The sequence below is a fragment of the Myotis nattereri genome (assembly GCF_964212035.1).
Source record: "Myotis nattereri genome assembly, chromosome: 1".
Taxonomy (NCBI): domain Eukaryota; kingdom Metazoa; phylum Chordata; class Mammalia; order Chiroptera; family Vespertilionidae; genus Myotis; species Myotis nattereri.
In genome coordinates, this window is record NC_138075.1 from 36473885 (window position 1) to 36494489 (window position 20605).

At 43.0% G+C, this 20605-nt stretch overlaps 1 protein-coding gene across 2 annotated transcripts in view; it reads left to right on the forward strand.

Annotated features, from left to right (window-relative positions):
• The window catches only part of ARMH4 (armadillo like helical domain containing 4), a gene marked incomplete at its 5' end in the record, with an annotated part of 106707 nt that overhangs the window by 34802 nt on the left and 51300 nt on the right, over positions 1 to 20605 (forward strand). For both annotated transcript variants that reach the window (XM_081103483.1, XM_081103484.1), the window contains one exon: positions 6797 to 7054. In XM_081103483.1, coding sequence (XP_080959609.1) covers positions 6797 to 7054 — 258 coding nt within the window. The remainder of the gene's footprint in view (positions 1 to 6796; positions 7055 to 20605) is intronic.

The window sequence follows — 20605 nt, forward strand, 5'->3', positions numbered from 1 at the left end:
CCCGTTAGTAATACCGTGGGAATGCTAGCCACTATTTCTGTCCCTTCTGGGAATCTGCAAATATCTAAATCAGATTTAGAAAGTGGAATGAGAAAACCGGAACACCTTCGGTGGGAACTGCCATTTAAATGGCAACCAGACTTGGTGAGATCACTCAGGCTGGGATCAGAAGGCAAATTTCCTCCCATATCTTCCACTGATTTTGTTGGGAGTTAACCCATGGCCCTGTGCCTGAACAAAATTAAAATTCTTGGTGTTGGCACCTCAGGCAGAAATGGTTGCAATAAATAAAGAAAAAAGGCCTGACCTAGAGTCAAAAATTCCAGGTTTAACAAACCTGTTGGAGGCTCCGCTATGATGCTTGAGCACCCAAGACAATTAGTTATATCAGCAGCGAAGTAGGCTGTAAGTAGAACAGAGCTCATAACACTTGCTCTCTGTTGAGCCAACAGTGCAAGCTTGGCAGATGATGCCTACAATCTACCTGAGTTCCTTAGAAGAACAGCCCCATGGACGGACAAAGTATTGTTATGGGCGAGGAAACGGCTGTCAGTCAGGGGCCTTCTGATAGGGTGTTTCTGGAGAGAGTCCTCCCCGGGTTTATTGTCTGACTTGGAGTTCGAGTCTCCTGTCAGGCCTTTCAGGGCAGGGAGGAGGAGAAGGAAGGCTCTCCCGTGGTGGGTGAGTGTGGGGGAGATTACGACACATGACACAGGTTGACTTAAGCAGTGGCCTCCAAATCACATCATCGTTTGTTGGCCTAGGCTTGCTCAGGTGCTGCCCTCTCTTCAGGATGCAAAAGGATGGAGTGAGATGACTTTTGCATTGCTTCTATTAGCTCTGAACTTGATATGTTCCCATCTTTATTGAGCTGTGCTTGACAATAAATGTGTAAGATACTTAACGTGTACATTGTGGAGGTTTGATATATGCGTACATTGTGAAAGGATTTCCACCATTGCATTAACACACTCATTGCCTCACATATTTACCTTTTATTTTGTGAGAACATGAAGTTCTGCTCTCAGCACATTTTAATTATACAATATAGTGTTATCAATGGTAGTCACCACGTTTTACATTAGATGCTCAGACCTTATTTATCTTATAGCTGAAAGTTTGTACCTTTTACCAACCTCTCCCTATTTTCCCACCTCCCAGTCCCTGGCAATCACTTTCTACTCTCTGTTTCTATGAGTTAGACTTTTTTTTTTTCATTCCATATATAAGTGATAATATGCAGTATTTTTTTTTCCCCTCTCTGACTGACTTTACTTACTACCATAATGCCATTCATGTTGCAAATTAAAAGATTTTCTTCTTTTTAAAGAGTGAAGATCCATTATATACATTAATATACATATAGGTACATTATATACATATATATGGTATATAGATATGAATAGATAAAGATGTGGTATATTTATGTATATAAGTATATATATAAAAGATGTGGTATATTTATATATAAAAATCTCTATCTATAATAATAAAATCATAATATGCTAATTAGACCAGACGTCCTTCTGGACAACCTTCCGGATGAAGCTGGGGCTGCGAGGGCCAAGGCAGCCACTATAGTTGCCTCAGGCTGAGGCAAGCCACTGCAGCTGCAAGGGCTGAGCCCCTTGCACGAATTTCGTGCATTGGGCCTCTAGTATACATATAAAGATGTAGTCTATATATTCATCCATTGATGGACACTTAGATTTTTTCCATATCTTGGCTATTGTGAATAGTGCTGCTATGAACATGGGAGTTCATTTTATCTCTTTGGAATAATGATTTATTTCCTTTGGATATGCACCCAGAAGTGAGATTGCCAGCTCGGATAGCTCTATACTTTAAAGAGAAGGAGTTAACCTAACACACTGAGGACGAAGGGGAAGTTGTCCGTGGGGCGGCAGTGGTCAGAGGACAGTGGTTCAGTGAGGAGAGCTGCAGCTCAGGGCTCCGAGCTCTGGCTTTGCCTTGGCGTTCCCGGTATCATACTGTCACAAGTGCTCGGTCAGGTACAACCCCCTTCGGTTTGTGGAGAGGAAAGGTAACTAAAAACGATTTTATGATGCTTTAAAAATAAATATATTTTAGCTCATGATCAATTTCTGTCTGCAGGAGGAAGGCCAGCAAAGCCGTCAAGTGGTCTTGGTGGTAGTTTTCTCCACAAGCCAGTGACCCCATTGCTTTTTGTCTATCAAACCTCCTCCTCAGCTTCTCTTTAACAAGAGTCCCTGGCCTGTCAGTCTTCCCCTCCCGCTCTATTGACATATTTACATGTAACATAGGTAAGTTTATGGTGTACAGTGTACAGTGTGATTCGATACATGTATGTACTGTACAATGACTAGCACAATAAGGTTAGTTAACGTCCATCTTTTCCCGTAATTACCTTTTTTTTTGGATACCGATAACATTTAAGATCCACTCTCTTCATACCTTTCAAGTATATAATACAGTACTGATAATTATAACACCATGTTAAGTTAGACCCCAGTTCTTATTCATCTTATTGCTGAGAGTTTGTGCCTTTGCCTGGTCCTTCTTTACAATCACTGGCCTCACACTCAATCAGCTACTTCTGTTTCCAACCTGTCCCCAAATGAGCTCTTTTAGCAAAATTTGCCACTGGTTAAATCTCTCTGCCGACTCCACCCCTCCACCCATGTCTGCACCCAGGCAGCTGAATGTGGCTGCAGAAAACCACACAACCATCTTCACTGCCTCACTTTACATTTATGCTGTCATCTCTTAGGGGGGCCCTGAGGGCTGCCTAGTAGTCCGACCACATATTCCTAGAGAATCTACTCACGCATTTTTCAAGATGACTATTTCACACTTTTCTCCTCTCGCCTCAAATCACCAACATTTCTCTTTCCCTTTCCAGCTCTTTTATTTGACTGAGAAAAATACAAGCAATATGAGGGTCACTTTCACACACTCCCCTCATCAGACCTGCCCAGCCGCCCGCTGTGCCGCTGCGGTGGAGGAGGCACCTGGAGCAGCTGTGCCCTGGCCCGCATCCCCTCGCAGTAACAGCAAAGCGGCCGCCAGCCTTATGGACGGGCCACTGTGTGCCGGGCTTAGTTGTAAATACTTGTATATCAACTATCGCCATCCTTACAGCAGCCCTGTGGGGTTGGAATCTGTTTTACAGCGAGGCAGCTGAGGCACCAACATTCAGTCACCTTTCAGAATGACACAGGAAGTGTGCGTGGCGCCGAGTTCACGTGTGTGACCGCCCTCTCTCTGATGCCTCACCCCTCAGGACATTCCTGTCTCTTCTGTCCCCTGCACCCTCAGCCCCTCTCTACCAGATCTTCCCATCAGCTTACATGCACATTCTAAGAGCTCTTATCTTAAGCACCGACCCTTGACCTCGTATATCTCTTCAGCGGCCCCTTCGTATCCCTCTCCTTTTCAAATTTCTTGTAAGAGTTATATTTGCTGTATCTACTAACTTTTTTCTAATATCCTTTTCAAATCCAGTCCTCCTTTTGTCCCTACGATTGCACGGAAACAACTTTTGTCAAGGTCACGAATGACCTCCACAAGGTCAAAGGCAGAGGTACTGTCAAAGCCAGATGGACATTCTCAGTGTCTTCCTCGGCCTCTCAGCTGTTTTATTCATTTGGCTTCCCTGACACCCCTCTCTCTTGGTTTTCCTCCCGCACAGCAGTCACTTCTCTGTCTCCTTTGCTGGACCGCCCTCTGCTGGCCAAGTCCTAAATGTTCGATAATCCAATGACCCCATTTTTCTCTATCAACTTCCCTGCCTCCCAACACTCATTCTCTTGGTGATCTCAGCCAGTCTTAAGGCTTTAAATATTATTTATTAATAGATGACTCCTAGATTTTTATCTCTAGCTTTGATCTTTCCTGGGCTTCCAATACTTCCACTTGGAGGTCGTAGGCATAGCCATCACTGTCTCAAATAAAATTCTTTTAAAAAAAACTATGTTTTTATTGATTCCAGAGAGGAAGGGGGAGGGAGAGAGAGATAGAAACATCAATGATGAGAAAGAATCAGCTGCCTCCTGCACATCTCATACCCATGCCAAGCCTACAACTGATGCCCTGACTGGGAATCAAACTGGCAATGGAACCGCGACCTCCTGGTACATTGGTCAATGCTTAACCACTGAGCCACACTGGCTGGGCTCAAATAAAATTCTTGATTTTGCTCTTTATCTTTTAGTCCCTATTTTTGGTAAAGTGGGATCTTCCTGCCACATTCCACATTGTCATCATCAGCAGGGCTCTACCTTCAAATTACATCCCAGATCAGACCACCTCTCCCCACATCCAGGACTACACCCTTGTCCAGAGCACCATCCTCTACCCCCAGGTTTTGGAATAGCCTCCTAATGGGTTTCCTGCTTTGTCTCTTGCTCTGACATAGCCTGTTCTCCACTCTGCAGCCAGAGTCATTCATTATAAACACATGTCAGACCTGGCCCCTGCCTCCCCCGCCCGCCTCATTTCCTAGATTCTCTCTGTCCCTCCCCGCCCCCCACCCCAGCCCAGTCTTAGCCATTCTCTGGATACAAGCACACATCTGCCTCAAGACTTTTGCCCTTGCTGTTCCCTCTGCTTCCTGTGGCTGGGGATGCGCTTCCTAAATTGACCTAAATTAAACAAGAGAATTCATTATTTTGGTATGATTTCTGTTTAGACTTTCCCTTATCAGAAAAGCTTTCCCCGATCTCCCATCAAAACTAGAGCACCTGGCCTTTTCTATCTTTCTGCCAGTTTCAGTCGGGGTGTAATTTATGTCCTCTATCTGTCTGTTTGCGGTATGTCCCTTCGGGCGGCAGATCGGCTCCACGAAGGCAGAGACATTCTTGCTGTATGCCTAGTGCCTGGAACTAGGTGCTTGACAAATATGTGTTGAATTTTTGAAACAGTGGCAGCCCTGTTTTCTCTATAACTGTTACAAGAAATTTGAAAAGGAGAGGGACACTGGGGGGGCCATGGGAGGGAGATACCAGGTCAAGGGTAGGTGCTTAAGATAGGATCTGTTAGAATTTGCTTGTAGGTTGATGGGGAACATCTGGTTGAAGTGCGGGAGGGAGACTGATGGTGCAGGAGAGAGAGGAGATAGCTGCTGGAGGAATGTCCTGAGGGGTAAGGCATCAGAGAGAGAGCGGTTATAGGATAGGAACGAAAAATATTAGATGCAAAGTTTTTTAAAAGTAAAAAACCCAACCCAAACCAAACCAAACCCTGTAAATGATGGATAAGAAGGGATCTATGTGGGGAAAACTGCCTGGAAGCAGCAGAGAGTCTTGGCATTCCTCGGTGGCTCCAGGGGTCCATCCACGGTGAGCGTGGGGCCCACAGTATTCCTAGAACATTAAAGTTGGTGAAACAAAATGAAATGGAGATCTTCTGTCCCCTAAACCTACCCCATTTGAAGCACTGAAAATGACAAACGTGACTGTAACTCTTGTGATGATAGTAGTGAAAATGATTTTCAACCATGTTGCTTCTGAGTGTCCTTAATCAATATCCCATCTCCCAATTCCTTCTGGGTTGGACTGGAACGTTGAGGTAATTGTTTCCATTTCAAGGGTCACTCCTCTGTAAAGAGAACAGTTTCAGGAGTGGATGTAGGTACCTCTCACTTAATATGATTATGAGTTCTGCTCACTGATGCAGAGGAGAATGAAAAGACAATTGTGCCAAAATAATGAATTCTCTTGTTTAGTATCTATAATAATAAAAGCATAATATGCTAATTAGACCGGACAGCCAGACGATCTTCTGGAGGAAGCTGGGGCTGTGAGGGCCAAGGCAGCCACCGCAGCTGCGAGGGCCAAGCTCCTTGCACAAATTTTGTGCATCGGGCCTCTAGTTATCAGATATAAAGGAATTGGGACGCTCCTTTTAAATTCTGTTAGCATTTTAGTGTGCTTTCCGAAGGATAAATCTTTAATGACCTCCAGAAAACAGGAAGAGGTTGTTTCCTACCCTAGTAAATATAAATATAACTAATAAAAGTTCATGTTACCTGAACTTTGATGACAAATAAACATGATGCATAATAATTATCTGACAAAACTGTGATTTAAGAAGTTTAAAATGTAGGTGAATGACGGGCACACATCAGTAGATAAGTGGATAGGAAAGCTGTGGTACTTTTATACAATGGCGTACCACTCAGTTGTAAAGAAAAGGGAAATCTTACCTTTTGCAACAGCATGGATGGATCTGGAGAGTATTATGCGAAGTGAAATAAACCAGTCAGAGAAAGACAAATACCATATGATTTCACTTATATGTGGAATCTAATAAACAAAATATACTAACGAAAAAAATAGAAAGAGACTCATAGATACAGAGAACAGATGGACAGTTGCCAGAGAGGAGGTGAGTTGGGGGGCTGAGTGAAAATGAAGAGATTAAACCAAAAACACACAAAATATCATAAACACAGACAACAGTATGGTGATTACCAGAGGGGAAGAGGGGTAGGGGGTGTAAAAGAGAGTAAAGGGGGGATAAATGGTGATGGAAGGAGACTTGACTTTGGGGTGGTGAACACACAGTACAATATACAGATAATGCATTATAGAATTATGTGCTTGAAACCTATATAGTGTTAGTAAAAATGTTACCCTAATAAATTCAATAAAACAATTTTAAAAAATGATGGGCACAAAATTCCACAAAACTCACATTGCTCAGCTTGGCTATACGGTTTGTGTTCACAGGCCAAGCAGGCTTATTTTGTAGCGTTTGGGTCATTGAAAAGATTCATTCGCAGTCACTTTGTCATTAATTTCTCTTTGTCCAGAGGGAGAAGAAGATGAGGATGAAGAGGATGAGGAGGAGGAGGATGAAGAAGAGGAAGACGAGGAGGAAGATGAAGAGGATAAAGATGCAGACTCCCTGGATGAGAGCTTGGGTGGTGACACTGAGCTGCGTGGGTTCACTCTCCCTGGCGTCACCTCCCAGGAGCCTGACTTAGAGCAGGAAAGCAGGGACCTTCTGGAGGGAGTCACCTACCAGGTGCCAGATGCCCTGGAGTGGGAGCAGCAGAATCAGGGCCTGGGTAAGAGTCCGGGGTATTCCCTTTCCCTGCTCCCTCCCCTCCTTTTACTTTACTAAGGTGACATTGGTTAGGGAGCAGAGTGAACGTTCTGTTTACGTTGATGGGCAGTTCATTTGGGGGAAAGTGGTAGGTTTTCTTCTTCAACATGTTTATATTTAATGCTCTTAAATCACCAGGCTCCACACAGTCTCCACCTGATCACTGAGAGCATGGTTCCCTGATCTTTGGAAGGAATTCCATCTTTCCTTCCCAGCTGGAGGACAGCTCTGGGCTTTGGGAGGACTTCCCAACGGGGAGGAAGTGTGTGTAACCAGCACACTTGACAAGCAGTGTGAATGGTCTGGAGTCAGAGAACGATGTAGCCAGTCACCCTTTGTCCTTGTAGAATATACTCCCGAGGCGAGATTCGAGTCCAGTGACTTTTCTGTTCACTCTTGTGGTGGCGTTCCATTGTCAGACGCAGTATCATTTTAGTAGTCAGTGTCTGAACAAAACCCCCTTGCTTACTCTCTCTTGTGTGTGGCTGTGGCCGCATTTTATGTGAGAGACCCTGTGGGTGCAGGCTGACCCCCACTTGGCACTCTCTTCCCTGTCAGGGAAGCTCTGCTGTCTGTCTTCTCTTGTTTTTTTGTTTGTTTGTTTGTTTTTGTTTTTGGAAGAGACACTACTAAGGTTTGGGTGACTCCTTGAGGCCTCACTCTCTTGACCTGAGGCAAAGAGACTTCTCCAAAGAAATTCCCTTTGTCCTAGCAGCCCGTTCCATTGACCGTCTTCAGTGTAGCAGGGGTTAGGTTTAAGAGTTAGGTTTTGGGGGATTTCATTGAAAAAGTGGATGTTGGTCAGGAATGTTACTCTGGATATCATACTAGTGTGTCTTGATGCCTGGTTGAAACTTCTAATTTAGAATCCTATTACTTCTTATTTCTTAAAGATTGTTCTTCTCACCTCCCATGAAAACTCTCTGTTAGATCAGTGGTGAGAAAGGGTGAGTGCATTCAAATGAGTATGGAATGGGAAAGTCCCAGTGTCTGTTTATCACAAGATTGGGCAGCTTAAAATAAGCTCTCTCTTTTTTTTTAAAGCTCAAACTGGAATTGGTAAAACCTTTAAAGGTTTGTCATCTCAGAAGCAATCCTTTTCGTAATCGCTAGAACTAAAGAAACATGTACGAGGATGTTTAAAGTCATCTTTTCGCCTTTATAGAAGTCTGTGATGAGCCGTCTTTTAGATTTGGCTGATTACTTTTTCTAACAAACCTAACTGAGCACCTGCTGTGTTCCTGGGACTTTGCATGGCATTTGGGACATAGAGAAAAACAAGGCAGCGCCTTTTCTTGATGAGAGCAGAGCCATCTCATAAAGGGTTCAGTGCAGGGAGGGTTTCTATAGGAAAAGTAGGTGATAAGAGGGCAGAGCAGAAATGTAGAAGGGGGTTATTTATATTAGCGGGGAGTGAGCAGAGCTGTCACTTGCAGGATGAGTAGATAAGAGAGAGCGTGCAGGGGAAGGAAGCCAACGAAAGAGTCTGCGCAAAGGCACTGGAGGGTTGAAAGAGCATGGTGCATACACACGGGTTGACAAAGACATTTGTTTTATTTCAGACTTTTTCATATTATAATAAGTTACTGTTTTCCTAAATGGGTCTTACCTTTTGCTGTCACTTCTTTTCCTGACAAATTCATGTTGTCCACGTGTTTTTAGTACTGTTTCTAGGAACCGAAACAAGGAACAAACCTTTTAAGCTGTTTTTTTTCCCTGTTGTGGGAAGACTGTTTGAGTAGTGCCTGGAACTGAAATTTTACCAGCTCATTAACTTTTCCTTGGAGTGTCAGGAGTATCTCCTCATAACTCAAAACCAGCAAAAACTTCTGGATCAATATTAATTGAAACAGTATCCTAAATTCTCTCAGATTAGATGAAATAAAGGAAAACCTCCCTCCCTACTTGTGATGAATTTTGTGGTAGGCTCCCCGAAGATGTCTGTGTCCTAGTCCTTGGACTCTGTGACTATGTCACCTAACCTGGCAAAAAGAACTATACTGACGTGATTAAATTAAGGGCCTTGAGATGGGGATGTTATCCGGGATGATCTGGGTGGGCCCAGTATATCATAAGTGTCCTTAGAAGGGGGAGGTAGGAGGGTCAGAGTCAGAGAAGGAGATGTGATGACAGGAAGAGGTCCGAGTGATGTGGCCAGGAGCCAAGGAATGCTGGCTGCCTCCAGAAGCTGGAAAAGGCAAGGGATGGATTCTCCCCTTGAGCCTCCAGCAGGAACACAACCCTGCTGACACCTTGATTGCAGCCCCTCAAGACCTATTTCAGGTTTTGACCTGCAGAACTATAAGGTAATGAATTTGTTGTCTTGAGCCACTAAGTTTGTGGTAATTTGTTTCAGTAGAAATTAGAAACTGATAGAGATTCAGTAAGTATTTCATAAGCAGCATCATTTTAGAAAGTAGAGTTGCATGACAGCTGTAGTCAGAGTGTGAACATAGTAAAATTCAATAGTTTTTCCTTAATGAATCATTAAAAATGCAAGCATCGAGACCCTTTAGAAAGTAAACCTATTTAGTATAATAACACTTTAATTGGCCACCATCTTCATTCCTATTTTTAAGTGTTTTTTAAATAGATTTTCATATTTTATTTTACAATATGAATGGTGTTCTAAAGCAAGTGCTAAAACCCACATAAACGTTGAAAAATGAACAGATTGAAGTGGGTATCTGGCATTGGCTAAAAATAATGCAAAGTCTTTGAGTAGATTATAGTCTAATTTCCTGAGAAAAGTGGAAAACTTGAATGACTTTCTAAGGTGCTGCAGTAGATCCATGGCTTCAAATACTCACTGTCACAGACATATTGCCTCTAAAGCTTTGGAAAGAGAGAGCTCAGTTTTTGATTGTGGAATGAACTGTCTCATCAAGATAGAATCAGGAGAGAAAGTTCCATGTTATAGGTGAGGTGGATGGATTGATTGGTAACATGCTAGTATCTTACAGGAAGCTCTGTATTCACGTGTGCAGAATCAATTTCTTTTCTGATCTAATAAGTTCATTTTTAAATGTATTGATGAGAGCCTGTACAAAAAGCAGATGCTTGACTGATACCACTTCTTATCCTGTTATATGATAATCACACAATTATCCGTTCTTTTTAGAGAGAGAGAGAAGAAAGGAAAGGGAGGCGGAGGGGGAGAGAGAAAAACATGGATCGGTTGCCTTCAGTATGCACCCTGACCAGGGATTGAACCTGCACCTGGGTATGTGCCCGGACCAGGAATCGAACCTGAGACACTTCGGTGCAGACCTTATAGAAACCGAGCTCTTGATTGGGAGAAAATCACACTCTTGCCACTAAAACGTGTCAGCTCTTTTCTTTTCTTCTCCTTGACCTCCTTCTTCTTATTCTTTTAAACCACTATGTAGCTAAGACTGAACACTTAAATATAGTGCAACATGGGCTGTGGCAGGAAAAAAAAAAGAAAAAGGGGGAAAAAAAAAGACAAAAAAGATGCTCAGCTAAAAGATAGTGGGAAGTGTGAGATTTCAAAGAACTCTTCATTGCAACAAATGCCATTTTGATGTATAACATATTAAGCTGTGGATTGAAAGGTTGCCAGGGAAGCTGCTGGGCTAATGTAATTGAATGTGAGTATAGAGGAGAGTGGGGAATGAAACCTTAATCCAGTGTAACCAGCACAAAACGGGTGGTAGATTGGCCAAAGCCTCCAGACCAGTGGTTCTCAGTCTTGGTGGCGCATCGGAGAGCTATAGAAATGCTGATGCCTGGGTTCTACCTAGAGGACCGCTGTCCTGGACCGAATCCACTGGCTGTTCCCTTGGGGTGAGGCAGCTTCTGTTAATGCAGAGGGGGTGGAGAAAAATAATTTTAAGAAGTGTTTATATCTTCTATGAATGGAATCCCTATTAGCAAAGATTTACATTGCTTTTCATGATCTATGGTATATTGGATTAGTGTGCCTTACATTTATTTTTTAGCTTTTTTTTTTTTTTTTTTTGCAGTCACACAGAGATAAAATTTAAATTCAATATTCATGCTTTGGTTTTCCCAGAAAGCCCACAGTCACATTGCACACTCCTAAATCTGGTCATGGAGGTTGGTACCAAGACTCCTGCATCTGGGATGACTGAGCATCTCCTGGGATAAGTGGGCATCTTGCTAATTACCTGGGTGGGGTTCCTTCCCCTCCTGAGGTGGTCCCCAGGGTTTCTGGTTTTGAGAGTGATACCATGCACTCTTTCTTTGGAAAGAACTGAATTATTTTTTCCCTAGATGGGAAGAGCAGAAGACTTGGGTGCAGACATCCTTTTTCATACAGGCAAGACCCTCTGGTACCAGAGTTTAAAGTAGAGGTTGTGGTCCCTGCCTCTCCCTGCCTCTTGAGGATGAGTGCATAAGGGAAATTACGTCTGCAGAGGAGGATGCTTTCCAAGTCCAAGATATTATCTCCTCACAGATCTTTCCATTTGAGCTGTTGCTGCTTGTAGATTAGTAGTAGTTGGGGACTTCTAGGGGAGAAAAATCTGTCCATATGCCTGTGGTGAATACTTTTGTCCTGTTATTTTGTCGTTATTTTTGTCAGAAGCCTTAAATCCTCTTTATAGCATGAGGTAGGCTATAAATAGGTTCCATACATAAAAATGAATAGACTTCCTTCCTGCTGCCCATTTCCAGCTGTGCTTGCAGGTGTGCCCTGAGGACCACAAATACAGAAATTTATATGAACCAAAAATCAAAACGAGAGCTGGCCATGCCTAAAGAAATTCAGGTGCTGGACTAAAAACACTTTAATGTACTCTGTTTCTTTCTTTTTTTTGCTTAATCCCTTCACCTTTTTCACCAAGACCTCCCAATCCCCCTCCCCTCTGACAGCTGTCAGCCCACTCTCTATCCATGAATCTGTCCTTATTTTTCTTGTTAGTTCATTTTGTTCATTGGATTCCACATATAAGTGAGATCATATGGTACTTGTCTTTCTCTGACTGACTTCTTTCACTTAGCATAATACTCTCCAAGGCCATCCATCCTGTCACAAAAGGTAAGATTTCCTTATTTTTTATGGCCTTGTAGATCACAGCTTTTTTACCCACTCATCTACTGACTGGCACGTGAGCTGTTTCCAGATCTTGCCTATCATTATAATAAAAGGCTAATATGCAAATGGTCATGATGCTGTGACTCTGTGACATCTTAAGGACCCGTCAGCAGGGACCTGAGGCTGCGTGGCGCTGGGCTAGGGCCGGGGGACCTGATGTCACGCCTCCTGCCCCAGTGCCGGGGGACCTGAGGCTGCGCCCCCAGCCCAGGCACTGGGGCTGGGGGACCTGAGGCCATGCCCCTCTGAGGCCGCGTCCCCTGCCCTAGCACCGGGATGTAAGGCTGCGTCCACCTGAGGCTGCATCCCTCACCCGTTGGGGCTTGGCGGGGGTGGGGCCAGTCGGGTCTTGGTGTCGTCCAATGGGGGTGGGGATGGCCAGACACTTCTATTATAGAGAAAGGGCAAATAGCAATATTAAAATATGTCCTCTATTTAATTTCCTTTTAATGTGCACGAATTTCGTGCACCGGGCCACTCGTCTATATAATAAAAGCCTAAGCGACCATTATGGCAGAATGACCAGAATGACCGGTCACTATGATGCGCACTGACCACCAGATGGCAGACGCTCAACACAGGAGCTGCCCCCCTGGTGGTCAGTGCATTCCCACAGGGGGAATGCCACTCAGCCAGAAGCCGGGCTCACAGGTGGTGAGCGCAGCGGCGGTGGCAGGAGCCTCTCTCGCCTCCGTGACAACGCTAAGGAGCAGCGAGCCAAGTGGTAAGGAGCAGTGAGCAGGTGGGCGGTAAGGAGCAAGGGGTCCTGGACTGTGAGAGGTTGCAGGCTGGGCTTAGGGACCCCACCCCTCCAGTGCACGAATTTCATGCACCGGGCCTCTAGTTATAAATAATGCTGCAGTGAACATAAGGGTGCATATGTTCTTTTGAATTAGTGTTTCAGGTTTCTTCTGTTTTTGCCTTTCATTTTGATGTTCATGAAATCGCTGATGAACAGTTCTGTGTATTGGCTACAGTCACACTTTTGTGTGACTTTCCTTTAACATAGGAAATGTTAGCTGTTTGGAAAGAGGAAAGGATTGATGGCATGGAGAATTTTGTGGATTGTGCTAAATTGTATTAAAGGCTGACACATACTTATTTTCCACAGCTCTTTGTTGGGCTTTTGTACCAAAATTCTCAGGCAGACAGAACTGAAGCTTCAGAAATTCATTAATTTCAAGAGTCATAGGCAGAATTCAAGTCATATCCTCCCTCCCTCCCTCCCTCTCCCCTACCTCCATACATATACACACACACCATCTACTTTTGCCCAAGTCAGCTGTAGAACACTGCAAATTTCCTTTTTCTTTTTGTCAGGTTTTTTTTTGAGAAAATGAGAGAGAAGTCAACTTGTAAGTCTTAAACGCTAATGAGGGAAATCCATAAAATAGTAGTGAGTGTGTCTACAGCATAGTGGCAGCCACACTTTTGTATGATTTTGTATGTCCAGAGCATACAGCCAACTCCCTTCTGCACAAAGCCTCCTTGGGCTGTTCCTGTGTTGAGGGAGGGAAATCAGCCTTGGGTGTTAAAATAAAACTCTGCACCAGCTGGGTCCCCCCAGTACTGAAGCAGTGGCTTCTGTGTGATTGAAAAGAACTGCTAACCTCTCCAGCTCGCCCCAGGACGCCAAAGGATTTGAAATTCTAAGGACAGGTAGTGAAAAGCAAAAATACAATGCAGCAAAAGTGAAGGAGGGATTAAATGTTAAAACAAGGAATCAGAGAGTTAGGTCAGGTAACTGGGATTGTACAATTCTTGGATAGGAAGCATTTCTTAAAATGTATTTGTTTCTTTTATACACATACCCCTGATTAATTGGTGGCTTAATAGAGATGAGGCCTTTGGTAGATTTTATTAAAGAATAAAACAGCCACAGCATCACTTAGAGGCAAGTGAGAAGTTTATTCATTCTGATTCTTTCTGCCACTGGTTCATTGCTTCCCCCAATCAGAGAATTGTATCTCACTTTTGGCTGAAGCAAAATTATAACTATATTATAGCATTTTAAATGCTTTAGAGTCTTGGTTTGAAAAATATTTTCTCTTTCATGTCTTCATTGCCATGGAGCAGATCCTAGATATTGGGTCCTTGTATTAAAGATTCCCTAAAAAGAAACTTGAACTTGTTGATCAGGAACATCCTTATGGAAACCTAAACCCAAATATCTCAGCTCCAAGTGATTCATTTTTATTTCTTCTAATGATCTGTATGAGATAATGGACCTAATGCTTTTCAGAAGCTGGCGCCCTTATCGGTATTTTCTTAATTAGGTTATGTTGAATTAGGGAGTTGGAAAAAAAAATCTCATTTCTTTCACTAGGAATGAATTTCTTATGTGAAAATTCAGCAGTCACTTTTCCTTTGGAGAGCTAGAAAGGGAGTCTTGGAACTAAGCCAGGAAATAATCTCTTTGTCAGCTACAGTTAATAAAAACATTAATAAGGAGCATTACATCTGAGGAGGGTGCCGTGAACCAATTTCTTTGTAATCAGAATGCACTCGTAGGCTCAGTTGGGAGATTATTATCATGTGAAAACATCTAGCAGGCTCTCTCAGAGTTAAACCAGAAGAAATGCTGTGAGAACTGGGAAATTTTTCATAAAGGAAGAAACTAAAATTGCCCTCTTTGAAAATAAAGATGATGTTAAAAAGCTTCTAATTATGTTAAAACAAAGCTGAGAAAGTAGTGTCCTTACCTTTTGATTTGAAAGTAGACGATGCTAAATTCAGGTTACTTAATTTGCTTACTTAATTAAGTGTCTGAAACTGTTAAGAATCTGGAACATATGGAGTGTCCCAAATCTTATTTGTCTTTCTTAATCTGGATCAAAGAAAGAACGCAGTAAACTTTTGCATTTCAGAAACGAGAGTAATTAAGTGACTGTTCCCTTTCTCCAACTGAGACCATAGAAGAAGAATGCTAAAGCCTCAATGCTAAGCTGAGTGAGCAAGTGAAGTTGCAGTCAGCCAGGGAACGTGATCATTTCATTTGAGCATTTGAGAATTAATAGCCACAGGGTTCTGCTTTTCGAACTCAGAACGTCCCGCTTTTCTGTTGGACAGAAAGATTCTTTCATGGAACCTGCCACCAAATAATAGATAATATGGTCAACAAGGGGTCCCGGTTTCAATTCATGTGAAGCATCTTCAAAATAAACGTGACAAACATACCCATCCTCAAGACCCAGGGAAGGCACTTAAAACGGAGGAGTGCTCACAGCTCGGGGTTTTCATTTACACCTTCCGTCTCTAAGTTTTCCTGCGGGGTCGAAATCTTTCTGAAAAGATGGGATTTGAATTTCAAGCTGCTTCTCTTGAAAGGAGACAGCAACTGTTTGGAACAGGATGGGTTTGATGGCTCCTTGGGGTAAATACCCCAAGTAATGTTGGTGACTTCCAGCTGCCTCAAGTGTGATGTGAAGTCAGCCGTAGGCACCGGGTGAACTCCCACCTGCTTTGTGTATCACAGGCCCGATAAACTATTGCACGTCCTGCAGGACCAAGGCCTCGGCTTCCGAGCCTGCTGTGTGGAAGCAGATGGGTGATGGAGGTCGAGCTCTCAGAGTTAAGTGGAGGTTTTTGCCAGGTAGGCCTTGCTATTTAAGGCTGAGCCCTAGAAACCACAGAGAGATATAAAGGCAACTCATGTACTTAACCCATTGATCAGAAGGAGGTGGGGGCACACCCTGGGGAAATCATGATGCAGGGAAGTTTGTCTTCAGTGGAATCTTTCCTTCCTCCTTCTCCCTGGTCACCATCCTCATCATCCTCACTTTGCCCTCTTCCTTGGAGCATAAGTGGCACCCACCCTGGTTTCCAAGTAGGCTTTAGTCTTCTTTTAATCCCTCTCCCTCTATCAGTACACTCTTTCTTGAAGACCTTGGTTTAAAGGTTTCTTGAGGGACCAGAAATAACTCATAGTTGCGAAAAGATAAATTTTCAAAGAAAATAGCATCATGATTCTCAGATACAAAATGAATGTGTGTCAGAGATGTTTAAACACTCACTAATTAATAGAGGAACCAGGCAGATGCCACCACTAGTTCAAAAGAGAGATCAAAGGATCACACATTTCCCTGGAGTCAAGGTCTGTTCAAGGGAATTTACAAATGGATTCAGGACTCACTTTTTTCAAGGGTGAAGGCTCTCCTTCCACTGGGCAGTCAGTTTGCTTGTCTAGAGAAGAATTTACAATGTTATCTGCAATGTAAAGGGTTGTAAAATAGTCTAAAGGTGGTACAGAGCCCTGATAGAATCAGGTAGTTATAGCACACCATTAAAAGGATATCCAATCATCTCATTCTTATCCCAAAGTTTAAATGTTTTCTTATACATTAATGTAAGAATACCTAGGAACCCTAATTTGTTTGAACGCATTTATATTGTGAAAGAATATTTGTTTACTAAAAGAACCAAGTGGATAAGTGGACTGTATCTGTCAGGGAAGGTCAGTTGCTGTAACAAACAACTCCAGTGTCAGAGGCTTAACACAGTCGACTTATACTTGCCTTCCTCATAGTTCCCACTGTCACTCAGTTACACTTCCTCCAAGTGATTCTACCATCCTCTTGGGCCTAAGCCAGTGGTTGGCAAACTGTGGCTTGCGAGCCACGTGCGGCTCTTTGACCCCTTGAGTGTGGCTCTTCCACAAAATACCACGTGCGGGTGTGCACGTACAGGGCGATTGAAACTTTGTGGCCCATCCACAGAAGTCGGTTTTCAGAAAGGAGATAGACGAAACAAGTATACAAGACGAGTGTGGATGGGAGAGTTGGAAGGCATCGACCTCAGCGAACGAACCTCAATCAGATTGAGGACGTTTATTGCAAAGGCCAGCTTAGGAGTACCCTAATTAAGTTAATAACAATGTACCTACCTATATAGTTTAAGTTTAAAATATTTGGCTCTCAAAAGAAATTTCAATCGTTGTACTGTTGATATTTGGCTCTGTTGACTAATGAGTTTGCCAACCACTGGCCTAAGCAACTTCACCGGATCCTCTGCATTAGGGAAGGCTGCTTGGAGCTCCTCAGCCTGGAATGGACTCATTTTCCTTGAACTCAGATTCCATTGGTGAGAACTAGTCACAAGACCCCACCTGGGTGGAGGTGGGACAGGTGGTGGTAAATTCAGTTTAGCTGCAACAAAACCAGCTTGGAGAGCACTTTGCATTTTCAGGGGTCTGCTTCCAGGGGTGCACTTACCTTAAGAAGGCAAGTCCCAGAAAAACGGTTTGCTGCTTATAAATCACTGCTAGATCATTAGTGAGGAGCAGAACACAATGTCTGCTCTCCGGTAGCATGAGTCATGGGGAGAAAAAAAATCTATAATGTGAGTCAGGATGTGTCAGATGCTGTGGAAAAAAAACAAAGCTCCGAAAGTACCAAAGGTGAAATAATAATTACAACCAAGGGGAACTATGGAAAGCATTGGAGACAACACGCAGGATGGCAGTGGAGAGCCTAGAATCTGGAATCAGGAAATCCAAGCCTTTGCTTTACCACCATTGACCCTGGGTGAACTTTTATCTTCTCTGAACCTCAGTTTTTCTAACTGTAAACAGGGTGTAATAACTCTTAGTTCACAGGGTTGTTGTAACATTGCACGAGCAGATATATATGTACAAAGTGAAGCAGAAGCTCATTTCTATGAGACCTTAAAGGTTAGGTTGATTTCACCAGGCGGAGAAGGACGCAGGGCCTGGTACAAATGGCCCCTAGAGTCTGTTCCTTTCCTCAGTATGTCCTTAGGGAGCTTTGTTCACACATTGGGAGTTCCCAGTAAGACTGTATTTGAGAAAAGGGAATCCACTGCCACAATTCAATTTGAAAATTCAGATGTCCTTGAGAGCATAATAGTTGAACTATTTAAAAATCTGACATGGATTTCTAGCAGCCTTTGTTGATTCATTCTTTTCAACATGACCCAGCAATTGTCTGCATAACATACAATTAGCCGTTAGGTTTAACCAGTGTAGTGGGAGATTTAAAGTGATCGCCTTAGATAACAGCATACATAATTGACTAGAGTGTTTTACTTTTCAGAAATTACTTCTTCAAGCTATTGATGAGGTTTCTGTGTCTTTTCTACATTTTTGCCTTTAAGGCCCCCCCCCCCCATTAATTATTTATTTTAATGTTCAGAACATGAAGGATGATTATGGAATTCTGTTAAGAAAGAAAACATTTATAACATGGATACCTTCAGGATAATTAGTATAAAGGCAGTAGCCTTAAGCTATGAACTTGAATATTGAATGTTTTGTTGTACTTGGTAGCCTTGTAGCAAGTTAATATTCAACTTCTTTGCATGAATGTCATAATAATTGTATACAGATGAACACAGTCCTTAGGAAAAGGTGCTTCTTGAAGATTAACATGGATAGGAATCCTCTGGAAAGTCTGATAAAATGTGGGTTCTAACCAGTAGGTCTGGGATGGGGCATTTGCAGCAACTGGACAAAGTTTGCAGGAGGTGCTGATGCTACCAGTCTGTGGACCACACTGTGGGGGGCAAGGGGCCAGTGGACACACTTTTTATCTCAGAAATCGAGGAAGCCTCACGTGTGAGATTAAAGGGTCCAAAAGGTGGTTTTTAAAAAGAAAATTTTAGTGTCTGCTTTTATTAAATCTGCAGTTGGTTGGCCCTCCCAATCCTCCATTAAAGACAGAATTCGTTAGACCCTAGACTAGTTAGTTTTGGTCCTGTTAAACACTTTTTATTTATGTTATTAGAGGCCCGGTGCATAACATTTGTGCACGAGGGTGGGGGTGTTGTCCCCTGAGCCTGGCCTGCGCCCTCTTGCAGTCCAGAAGCCCTTGGGGGATTCTGGCTGCTGGCTTAGGCCTGCAGTCTGACATCTTTAGCGCTGCCGTGGAGGTGGGAGAGGCTCCTGCCACCGCTGCTATGCTCACCAGCCACAAGCCTGGCTTCTGGCTGAGCGGTGCTCCCCCTATGGGAGTGCACTGACCACCAGGGGGCAGCTCCTGTGTTGCGCATCTGCCCCTGGTGGTCAGTGCACGTCATAGTGACCGGATGGTTTGCTGTTCGGTCAATTTGCATATTAGCCTTTTATTATATAGAATATTATTATTATTATTATTATTTTTATTGCTTAAAGTATTACAAAGGGTATTACATATGTGACCTTTTTTTCCCCCGCCCTTGCCTCCCCTACCGCCCAGTGTCTTATGTCCATTGGTTATGCTTATATGCATGCATACAAGTCCTTCGGTTGATCTCTTACCCCCCTCCCTCCTGCCCCCTAACCCTCCCTGGCCTTCCCGCTGCAGTTTGACAATCTGTTTGAGGCAACTCTGCCTCTGTATCTATTATTGTTCAAAAGTTTATAATGGTCTCTATTATCCATGAATGAGTGAGTTCATGTGGTATTTTTCTTTCATTGACTGGCTTATTTCACTTAGCATAATGCTCTCAAGTTCCATCCATGCCGTTGCAAATGGTAAGAGTTCCTTCCTTTTTAGAGCAGCATAGTATTCCATCGTGTAGATGTACCACAGTTTTCTAATCCATTCATCTACTGATGGGCACTTAGGCTGTTTCCAGATCTTAGCTATGGTGAATTGTGCTGCTATGAACATATGGGTGCATATATCCTTTCTGATTGGTGTTTCTGGTTTCTTGGGATATATTCCTAGAAGTGGGATCACTGGGTCAAATGGGAGTTCCATTTTTAGTTTTTTGAGGAAACTCCATACTGTTCTCCACAGTGGCTGCACCAGTCTGCATTCCCACCAGCAATGCACAAGTGTTCCTTTTTCTCCACATCCTCTCCAGCACTTGTCGTTTGTTGATTTGTTGATGATAGCCAGTCTGACAGGTGTGAGATAGTACCTCATTGTTGTTTTGATTTGCATCTCTTGGATGATTAGTGACTGTGAGCATGTTTTCATATGTCTCTTGGCTTTCTGAATGTCCTCTTTTGAAAGGTGTCTATTTAGGTCCTTTGCCCATTTTTTGATTGGATTGTTTATCTTCCTTTTGTTAAGTTGTATGAGTTCCCTATAAATTTTGGAGATTAGGCCCTTATCAGATATGACGTTGGCAAATATGTTTTCCCACGCAGTGGGTTTTCTCGTTGTTTTGTTGATGGTTTCTTTTGCTGTGCAGAAGCTTTTTATTTTGATGTAGTCCCATTTGTTCATTTTCTCTTTAGTTTCAAGTGCCCTAGGAGCTGTATCAGTGAAGGAATTGCTTCGGCATATGTCTGAGATTTTGTTGCCTTTGGATTCTTCTAGAATTTTTATGGTTTCCCGTCGTACATTTAAGTCCTTTATCCATTTTGAGTTTATTTTTGTTTATGGCGTAAGTTGGTGGTCTAGTTTCATTTTCTTGCATATATCTGTCCAATTTTCCCAACACCATTTATTGAAGAGACTATCTTGGCTCCATTGTATGTTCTTGCCT